General features: G+C 47.5%; 2 protein-coding genes across 2 annotated transcripts; both read right to left on the reverse strand.

The window, feature by feature from the left end:
- Nucleotides 1-4,338: 4,338 nt before the first annotated feature.
- LOC117188888 (E3 ubiquitin-protein ligase KCMF1-like) lies at nucleotides 4,339-5,315 on the reverse strand. Its single transcript, XM_033393421.1, has 2 exons — nucleotides 5,211-5,315; nucleotides 4,339-5,154 (listed from the first exon to the last, which is right to left on the reverse strand). Exon 2 carries the CDS (start codon nucleotides 5,132-5,134, stop codon nucleotides 4,520-4,522), a length of 615 nt encoding a protein of 204 aa, XP_033249312.1. The 5' UTR covers nucleotides 5,135-5,154; nucleotides 5,211-5,315; the 3' UTR covers nucleotides 4,339-4,519.
- Nucleotides 5,316-7,390: 2,075 nt separating this feature from the next.
- Nucleotides 7,391-8,394, reverse strand: LOC117189630. The gene is made up of 2 exons (XM_033394753.1): nucleotides 8,167-8,394; nucleotides 7,391-8,108 (listed from the first exon to the last, which is right to left on the reverse strand). Exons 1-2 carry the CDS (start codon nucleotides 8,265-8,267, stop codon nucleotides 7,463-7,465), a joined length of 747 nt encoding a protein of 248 aa, XP_033250644.1. The 5' UTR covers nucleotides 8,268-8,394; the 3' UTR covers nucleotides 7,391-7,462.
- Between the last annotated feature and the right edge of the window lie 2,330 nt (nucleotides 8,395-10,724).

Here is a 10,724-nt window from a genome sequence, read left to right on the forward strand (position 1 = left end):
TATGGCACTGACATCTTTCTTCTTAGACTCATGTTGCCGGACAGGGTTGAAGACCACACCGGCGCAGCGTACAGTAGGATCGAGGCCACTACTCTCGCCAGGAGTATGCGACGACCTGCCTTGGGTCCACCAATATTTGGGAGCATCCTTGCGAGTGCTGCCTGCATCCGGGAGGCTTTTTGACTCACGTACTCGATGTGGGCCCGGTAGTTCAATCGGTTATCCAGCATCACGCCTAGGTACCGGATTGACTCCTGCGACTTAATAGTCGCATTACCCACGCGAAACGTCGCGTACTCCACCTTCTTCCGACTCGTGATGAGTACAGCCTCCGTTTTGTGGCCAGCCAGGTCCAATCCCGCGTTTTCCATCCAGTTGGATACGATCCGGATTGCCTCGTTGGCCGTCGCCTCGACATCTCGAAGCTCTTTGGCTACCACGACCAGGGCGAGATCGTCAGCGAAACCGACAAGCGTGCATCCCTGCGGGAGCTGGAGTCTCAGGACGTCGTCGTACATTATGTTCCACAGTAGAGGTCCTAAGACTGATCCCTGTGGAACTCCGGCTGTCACCCTGTAGAGCTTTGGTCCCTCCTCCGTCTCGTACCTCAGTACCCTACCCGACAGGTAGCTGGCTATTATCCGAAGCAGGTAGGTGGGAACTCCAATCCTCCCGAGCGCCTCGTTTATCCGAGACCAGTTCGCTGAGTTAAACGCGTTACGGATATCCAGGGTCACCACCGCGCAGTACTCCTTTGTGTCAAATCTCCATCTTATTCCCTCGATCGCTCTGGATGCAATGTCGGTGACTGCCTTGATGGCGTCGACCGTTGATTTGGCCATCCGGAATCCGTACTGGGACTCCGATAAGGCCTCCTTCTCCTGGATCACAACTTGCAGTCGGTTGTAGACGATTCTCTCCAGGGTTTTGCCGACCGTATCCAGCAAACATATTGGGCGGTATCCTGATGGTTCCTCCGGGGACTTATTTCCTTTGGGTAGAAGTATTAGCCGCTGCACTTTCCACTGCTCTGGAAACACTCCTTCCCGTAGGCATTTGTTGAACGTGTCAACAAATACTTCTGGTCTGGTGGTTGCTCCAAGCTTCAATGCCTTGTTTGGGATACCGTCCGGTCCTGGTGCCTTTTTATCCCCAATTCTCCTGGTAGCCGCTATCACCTCCTCAACAGAAATCTGTTGCCACAGCTCGGAGTCTTGGCTCGAGACGCTTTCCTCCCTATACGGGTGCTGTGGGAATAGGGCCTCCACGATGCTACGAAGCAGGATCGGGCAGGTCACTTCCGGTGTTGACTGGCTCCTTATCCTCTTGGTGACGACCTTATATGCCGTCCCCCAAGGGTTGACGTCCGCCTCCTCGCATATCTGCCTGAAGCAGGCTGACTTGCTCTCCTTTATGGCACGTTTAAGGGCTCTTTTCGCTGATCGGAGTTCCTCTCCCCTGGTTTCGAACTCAGGCCGACCTCGTGCTCTCTGGTAGCACCGTCTTGCTCGTAGGCAGGCTTTCCTTAGCTGGTTAACCTCCGCATTCCACCAGTAGCAGGGCGCTCCTCTTTTGCAAGGCTTCCTTCTTGGCATTGCCACATCACATACCTCCTCCATGAGCTTCGCCAGTTTCTGAGCCAGGCCCTCTGCCGTTTCTCGCGCAGGGCTCCAGCTGGCGTTGCGCAGATATTCCGTGAAGGTTTCCACATCCAGGTGGTCGCCCTTCCATTTAGGTCCGGTAATTTTGGCTAGCTGTCTTTTCGTTGCTGCTCCGCATTCGAAGTGGATCGCCTGGTGGTCGCTGAACGTAAACTCCTCGCTTACTCTCCACGTAGCTCCCCTATGGAGTGAGACGCTCATGAAGGTTAGGTCGATAATGGACCCTCGACCCGCCTTGAAGTAGGTTAGCTTCCTGCCATCGTTTGCGAGTATTACGTCCAAGGACGCAAATTCCTCGAGCAGACACGTGCCTCTGGCGTTGGTTTCCTTACTGCCCCACTCTACGGACCACGCATTAAAGTCTCCCGCTATTATTACGGGGGCTCTTCCGCGCGCGTCTTCGGCTATATGCGCTAGCATACTTTGGAAGCGCGCTAGGTCCCAGCTCGGCGGGGCATAGCAGCTATAGAAGGTTACCTCTCTAAGCATCGCTCTAACAAATCCTTCGTTGGCTGCGCATATCTCCTGGGGGTGGATTTGTACGGCCCAGATGGCCGCCTTGCCGCAACTGCTGCTGGTCCAACCGCTTCCTGGTATCGCCCTGAATGGCTCGCAGATGAGCACGACTTCGGTCTTCCTCTCCCTGACTGCTTGTCTCAGGAGAGACTGAGCAGCTTCGCAATGGTTTAAGTTCAGCTGAGTACACCTCATGCTGATCTTTTAGTCATGGCGTTCCTAATCTGGGGGCATCTACTGCTGCCGGCCACGTACTTCCAGTCTGCGCTCGTTCCCTTGCAGAGCATGCACTGTGGTTCCAGGCTACAGTCCTTTGCCAGGTGGTTCTCCTTTCCACATCTTCTACACAGCTTGGACCTATCTACTTTGCTACTGCACTGTCGTGCCATATGCCCAAACTCGAGACATCTGAAGCATTTGGTGACGCTGATTCGCTCACGCAGTCTGCATCTTACCCAGCCTACTTTTAGGACTCCTATTTTCAGAGCCTTTTGAGCGCTCTCCGCTGGCAGCCTGATTGTGGCCGTCTGGGTTCCGCCGTATGCCTTTCTCAGCTGGATGTCATCCGCAGACAGCTCCGCCAATTCCACCTGGCTTCTCAGAGCCTCGCATATATCCTCCGTGGTGGTTATTTCGTCCAGGTCCTTGCACTCTACGGTCACCCGGTGCGACAGGCTACGGACTTCTGCGTGCTCCTTCAGCGTATTGGCTACCAGGCTTTTAAACATCTCCGTCTCCTCTCCCGACTTGTTGAGCTGTAGAAGTAGCTCTCCTTTTTGGGTCCTCCTGATCCTGGCGACCGCATCACCGAGTCCACGCAGGGTTTCGTCCGTCCTAACCTTGCGCAGTATCTCTGCATAGGTCTTTTCACCTTTGGTGGCAATGACGATGGCGTCTGGTCGCGTCTTGTCCGCGAGCGCTCCAGTCGGCTTTTGCGGCCTCTTCCTTCTGCGCCGGTTGGTCACCGTCAGAAATTGGGTCTCCTCCGGCTCCTTTCTCTCCCTTTCAGCGTGGGCGTCCTTTTCAACTGCTACTCCTGGTGTGGTCTGGACCTCGACCGCTGCCTTGGTCCTCTTTGTCCGGGGTGTTGGTGCACCTGCAGCCTGTTTCCTCTTAGGCTCCGGGAGAGGTCTGAAAATCGGTGACGTCTGAGAGGACTGGTGGGTCCTGATCACCGCCTTAGCTCCTTCGTCGTGCAGCTGGATAGCAACCAGCTCATACAGCACCCTTATGCTCTCGATCGAGTCCCGCATGGGTTGGTGTATGGATCGCCTCTTGCCATCCTCGAGCATCTCCACTAGCTGCGTGATCTCTCGTCCTAGATCGCGCAGCGCTGTGCTGCCCTGAGCTTTTTGGTGCTGCTCCGGGCCAGGGAGGGCCGGCAGCGGGGCGTCGGTCCGCTCACCAGTTGGCGTTCTCGCCATTTTTTTGCTTTTATTGAAGCCTTCTGAGTCGTTCGTCGTTATGGGTGTGATACTTTTACTCATTTTGTTGGGTCCCAACTCGTAAGCCGTTGTCCTTGTCTGTTGTACAGTCGCGTTATGATCCCATGGTTGTCTATGCAAGCAGGGAGGCCATGCGAGGGTTGACTCCCGCCCTTATGGGGTCGGGAGTTCAGAGCCGGATCCGCGCTAGTCAGGAGTGACTCAACTGAGCCTGTACGCCAATTTAATGGCTACGGAACAAGGAGCGTGCTTAGAGATTTGCCAATTTTTCACGGGACGGGGGCAGAAGCAGCATTAACCTAGCAGCCATTTCGGCGGGGTTTCATTCCGCGTACTAAAGTGCTAGAATGCTGGCTTCCGTCAGCCCTGGGGTCATCAATCCAAAAAAAAGGGGGTCCAGTTCCTATCCTAAGACTTTGCTGGTCTCCGTCTTAGTCCCCTTCTCGTATTAGCTAGGTGTTTCACAAGTGTGTTAGACCTATCCGGGGGATACCTGGCTTGTGCCGGCGGTTACGAGTTGCTTTAGTGCTCTTTAGAGGGAGCAGAACATCCCCGTGTCTTCTTAGTCGCCTCATACGACAAGCTGTGACATGCTGTGGTGGTATTCTACTGCCCGCTCACCACACGGGTGTGTATGTGTATGTGTATGTGTATGTGTATGTGTGTAGCAGCAAAAATGTCAAAGAAAATGCATTTAAATAGAACGAAAACTTTCCAGCACAGTTTCGGCGTTCATTTGTATGCATATGTAGTGTTCGTGTATCTGTATTAATGTGTGCGTGGAGACAGTGGATCCGTATACATATGCATAGTATGTGTGTAGGTGGTGTGCGTTGAACTCTGTAGGTATATGTGCAATCCTCCACATCTTCAGCGGAACAGATTTGCTTAGGCAGCTTAGTCCGCCTCCACGCTGCTAGTATCGCGGGGCAAGGGCTTGGATGGCCTCCTGCGAGCGATACGGACGTGCGGACGACGTTGTGGCAGTCTGGAGCGCGCACCCTCTCCTAAAGAGTGACGGGAGAGGCGATCGGCAATGTTGGCTATTCCCGACTCCTCCTCTGCACTGGCAACGGCAGCGCGAATGCTCGACGGTTCGCGATGCTGACGGCGAAAGTGCTGCGAAATGTTGAGCAAGCGGCCGGGTGGGGCCATGGGCACGGCCACGCACAGTGGACAGATGGCGTCGCTGCGGTCGTCGTTGTGCTGGGCAACCACATGCTTCACAAGTTCGAAGTACGAATGGCCCATGGAGCCGCAAATGGGGCAAGTGAAGCTATCGGCGTTCAGATAGGGAATTGGCTCCCCGGCAAAGTACAGCTTCTTAGCATTCTCGTCCAGCAGGCACTGCATTGGATGCTCCGACTTGTGCGGCCCATTCACCACCTTGGCGTCATAGCAGCTCTGACACAAATCAAAGTCGGCGCACTGCAAGCACTTGAAGCGGCAGCCAGTTATTCCGTTGCCCCAAAGGTCGCAGCCGTCACAAGTTGCGCGCGTGTGAGGCTCCATTATGATTCCAGTTGCTTAACCTTGTGGAGAGATGATGAGTCGACAAAAAGAATTACAATTTCTCCAAAGGACTTACCTTTTTTCGAGCTCGGATGTTGAAACTTGCAAATTTTACCAGAGAGAAATACGTGGATGACGTTTCCAGGCGTCGATAATAATTGAGAGCAACTCTGTTCCGATTCAAAATAAATCGAAAAGAGTTGCCAGACTGTTCAAAAGAAGGCGTTAAGCTATAATTTAATTGTAATTAAATTCAAAGCTGATTTTGCAGTATTTCAAGCTTTACAATAAAAAACATAAATTTCTTCTTAGGAAAAGACTGTTTTTAATGGTAGGTTTCAAAACGCTTGTTCTTGATCATTTTTACGATTTCTCTGATTAATTTTTATTTTTTTTGATTCGATTTCGTGAATTAACGCTTATATATAAAACAATACAAATCTAATATTTTGTACTTTCCCTGAGGTTTTCAAGTAAAAATATTGATCAAAACTGCCCCAAAATTTAAAAAAATTGACATTTGAAAGCTTAATAAAGACGTTAAGCTTGAGCTTTGATGACAGATTGGCAGCTGTATTTATTATCTTTTCAGAATGGAAAAGTTCTTCAAAACTACATATGTGTATAAATGTAGCATACTAATGTTTTATGAAAAAACGATACATTACCTTTAAAAAATAACAATAAAAAAATAATCATTTAAATTCAAATTATAAGTCATTAAACATTTTTAGCCCAAATACTCCACTGGAATCACTATCAAAAAACTCAGCGTTCAATAAAATTAGCTCGTGCTGGAACGCTCATGTATCGATCGCTCCAAGTGCCCAACAAGTGCAACGGATCACTTATAATCTCATCTCGGGCCTTGGAAAAATGGCTAGCAGACTGGGGCATGCATGTGAATGAGCAAAAGTGCAAACAGACAAACTTGCCCACCGGTGTCTCTCAACAACATCAGCATTCCAACCGAAGTAGCGTACCTTGGTGTACATTTGCATAGACGGCTCACTTGGTGTAAACACATGGAAGCAAAGAGAAATCTACTGAAACTTATAGCTAGAATTCCACATTGTCCTCGCCACTAAAACTGGAGTACAAAGTACTTTTGTACGGTACAGTTTTCAAAGCAATTTTGACATATGTATGGCTCCGAACTAGGGGGAAAGCCTGGCTGAATCAAAGATAATGAGAACTAGCACTGGGCATCATAGTACATACGGAGTGCAAATCTTCATAAGGACTTAAATGTCGAATTTATTAAGGATGAAATCGCCAAGGCGAAAGGAAAGTATCTGGTCAAGTTTCAGAGCCATCCTAATAGACTTGCGCCGAGTCAATTGAGCCATGTCTCTCTGTCAGTCTGTCCGTCTGTCCTTTCGTCCGTCTGTCCGTCCCTATGAGCGCCTACTGCTCTGAGAGTATAAGAGCTAGAGCAGCGACATTTTGTATGGAGACTTCTGTGATATGTCACTGTTACAAGTGTATTTCAAAACTATTTCGCCAGGCCCCCTTCCGTCCCCACAATCCACAATTTTGAAGATACGAGAAAACCATAAACGCAGAATCGTAGGGAATGACAATCTCTTCTAGACTGCAGAATCTGAACTAGATCGTATCATTTTTATAGCCAGAATAAAGAAAACAGTTTCATTCGATCTCGCTCTGTCTCTCTCTAACACACACGTTTCATGGTCGGCTTTGCTATTGCCTAAGAATAACAAAACCAAGAAACAGAAACAGACGAAGACAGAAGGAGAGACTGAATCGGAATTTGACAGCAGCCAGAAAGGAGAGCTATTATAGTTTCGGGGCCAAAGTTTACATACTCGTACCATTCCCTTGTATGACATGCATAATATTTTTGGTCGATTTGTATTGCTGATTTACTGATCATAAGATATTGTGTGAATCACAATCGTCTGCTCGTACACCAATTGAAAGCGAAACTGCAAACGCATTCAAAAGCTCCGAAAAAAGCAAAAACTCTTCACCGGTGCAAGTGCACACATTGCTGAAAAGCTTAAAGCTTAAAAAGCTCGCCCAGAGCGGCTCGTCTTTGCTTGATCGATCAAGCATGTTGTTTTTTCCTATCAGAAAGCTGAGTGCTGATATCTACCATAGAATTTTAGCTTCGGGACTATGGAAACTATCTATGTACAAGATTTTCGCCATGTTTTTGTGGCTTATGCACAGACATGTACATAATTACACAAATGGGAACTTTTGAGCTGATTATCTAAAAAAACAACAAACTTTTATTTATGTTTATTTAAGGCAACGAATAATCATTAAAATAAGATATATGTAATTGAATTAACGTGTAACTTAGAAAAAATTTTGTTCTGCGAAGTAAGGCGGGGTGATGGGATATAAGATGTCCCATTTATCAAAGAAAATTTGGTAGTGGTAATTATCATGCCTATAATCGCGTTTCCGCTTCACGGCAGCTAGGATCCAGTTGAGACACCCTTTCATGTTGCCCCTTAGACGCCAAAGACAGGTGTGGATCGTATCCTGCTTGGCCTCTAACCCCAGGGCTCGCTTCTCACTGTCTATTATAGCAAAATTGTAGCCGAATTTTACACCGATCGGGAAGCCGCGCACCGGCACACCCAAGGCGCAGATTAGCTGCATCGCTGGCCCATTAGCCGCGAGCATTTCCTCGCTGGCGAGAACCCGCACATTGACACCCCGATTATGTGCACCCAACATGCGGTCAAGGTACTGGACATTGGCGGTGGACAGCAGCACCACGTCCAGGCATATTTTTGCCTTGTCAATCAATTCACCCACACGTTTCAACCGGCAGTCATCGCACACGACCGTGCGGCCATTGTGCCAACCATTAAATAAGACCACGTGACCGGTATCCGGCATTCCATAGATACTCTGCCACACATGGAGATCGATCTTGTAGAGGTAGCGACGCAGACTCCTCCTGGGCGAGGAGGCAGTCCAGTGGTACATAAACCTGTGGAGGATGCCGTATGTCATTTGAAAGTATTTTCTTTATCTACTTCCGAACTCACCAAATACGGAAAAAGGCGAACAATTTTGAAAGCAGGTTTACCAGGGCACTATAGCATGATCCCATCAGGCTGCAGACGCTTTTAATAATTTCGGGCATCATGTCAGTAGCCCAAGAGAATCTTCATTCATCTACTGATTAACTTGCCAAAACAGAAATAGGTAAGACAAATTTCAAGCCAAGGAAAACAGTCGAATATTTGGGAGCAAATTTCCTACGAAGTTGAAATATTGTACTAGAATGGAATATGTACATAACATATACGACTATGGGCTCATGACTGAATCAATGTAACGTTTTTTTACTGCTCGGTCCTTCGCATAACGAAACTGGGAGATGCTCTAACAAAGGAAACATCTAAATATAAAGTCAGAAAAATAAACATAAATGCATTGATTGACTGCAGCCCTACTACCATCTTAAGCCGTCGAGTAACTAAACGAACAAAATGTGCAACGGCTTAGAAAAGTTAAGAATTCGGCATACGAGTAGGTACATTTAAACCGTGTTCAAGAAGGTAAGAAGAAAAATTGTTTTTAGATTTGTGTATAAATATAAAAACAAAATATAAAACAAGAATGGATGAGGATAATCTCATCCCATCTAATTGACTAAATATATGATATACACATAATTCGCCAACCGATCGATCGGATATCGGATGTAGATAAGTATATATGTACATATTGTACATATATCTGATAGATGGGCTGCCCAAGCATTATAATTCCAGAGCCTGTTTTTAATTATTTCAACTGCCTACCAATTAAATTAGCATAATATTAATCGAGTATATTTGCAATTCATACGATTCCAGGCATCTGTGTGTGTGTTCTCGTCTCCAGTCGAATGCCCCCTGTGTGGGCATCGTACGCGTATGTGTCTGCATCCACATATATTCGTACGTATGTCTGTATGTATATGTATATATGTGTGTATATATGTAGAACTGTCCATAAACAACGCATCACAATGAGTTATCCTTACGCTCATTACATTTGGATTAACATGTTAATAAATCGAATTGACCCTCCCCCGCCCACCAGACCACCCCTCAGTAAGTGTGCGGGGAAGGGGGTTGAGAGTAGATTGGGAGTGGTTCTGCATACCACACTCGTACGCTCGAGCATATGCGGGCAGCTGCTCATCCCAGACCGCCTCCTGAGTCAATAATTTAACAAATGCATGCGGCGAGTGGGGGCCACTGAGACAGAGTGGGCACTCATGTACTCATGTAGAAGACGAGGCCGGCAGGGAGATGGATGAGACAAATCGATGTTTGGCCATTGATAGTTGGAGTGTTATAATTGTATGTTTGACAGTCTTCATAACTGTCAATTAGATTGCCATATTGCTGTGGTATGGCAGGTAAGGCCAGGCCAGGTCCCTCTCCACATCACCCCCACATTTCTATCGTTGCCTAATGTAATTGTTTAACACACTGCTGGGCATTATTATAAACAAAATACCTGGACAGACATGGCCAGAGAGTCATATGGATGGATGTGGATGGACAGACAGAGGCATTGGGACATCGACAAGGATCTGCATGAGGACCGAGGCCGACGGCGACGCCGATGTTGACGCCGACTGCAGCATGATTGCCTTGATTTTATTGACTGCATTGCGATTGTGGTTCTTCCTTCATCTACGAGTATCTGCCTCTGTCTCTGTCTCTTTCCGCCTCTGTATCCTATTTCCTCTTGCCTATTTGCATACTCCCCCCCCCCCCCCCCCAATGGGCCTCCGATTTTGATTTATAGAAGCAAATTGTGTTTCGGCCTTTTTGATGGGGTGGCGCAGTGGCTGGTGCCTAATATGATGTGAACTTTGGAGCTCACTTAATACAAGTAGTTCCAGAGAATCTCTAAATTTCTATATAATTCAAAGGTTGCAACATCTTTTGAGCTAATAATCTAATATCACTAGGCAACAGTCAATCGAGACTTGGCATCAAACCCACATTTTCTGAGAGACTTGTGGCTTGTGGTTTTTTTAATGTTTTTTTTCAGGGGTAAGGATACTTTTTAACTGTTCTGAAAAGCTTATGAATAAAACAATCAATCGGCTTTCTCTTTCCAACGTTAAGATTACCATCTGGAAAGTATTGGAAATTAATAGAAAAATAAATAGTTCAGATAATAGTTTGAAAAAAATGGAGATTGAAGTGGTGAATTTTTACTGAAAGTCAACACCCACATGTGTATGTATGTGCATGTGTGTATATACAATGGCGGACACAATGGGGAATAACTATCGCAACATCTTCCTGTTGGAGCCAGTGCTGTTGCTTTCAGTAACTGCCTATCGCAGCTTTAAGCAATTCCTTAGACTATTTTGGCGAGTTAGAGCACCAAACAGGTGAGTAGTAGCCTTAGAGTAGAGTTTTGCTCGGGGAAAACTTCATAGTTAAAATGAGACAGCGAAGTGTCGGAATCCTGCGTCTGTCGTTCATTAATGTCGCATCCTTGGCGATGTCGGCGTTGATTTCCAGAGCACAAGCGACCGGGACAGGAGCAGAAATAGGGACACTGGAGCATTTGAGAGGCAGATCCTCTC

Source organism: Drosophila miranda, chromosome XL (genome assembly GCF_003369915.1).
Source record: "Drosophila miranda strain MSH22 chromosome XL, D.miranda_PacBio2.1, whole genome shotgun sequence".
Classification (NCBI taxonomy): domain Eukaryota; kingdom Metazoa; phylum Arthropoda; class Insecta; order Diptera; family Drosophilidae; genus Drosophila; species Drosophila miranda.

Bases quoted from the DNA above. Each gene is read 5' to 3' on its own strand.
- LOC117188888 (XM_033393421.1), bottom strand. From the start codon at position 5,134: ATGGAGCCTCACACGCGCGCAACTTGTGACGGCTGCGACCTTTGGGGC.
- LOC117189630 (XM_033394753.1), bottom strand. From the start codon at position 8,267: ATGATGCCCGAAATTATTAAAAGCGTCTGCAGCCTGATGGGATCATGC. The intron at 8,109-8,166 runs GTGAGTTCGGAA...CATCCTCCACAG, and splicing joins TTCGCCTTTTTCCGTATTTG to GTTTATGTACCACTGGACTG.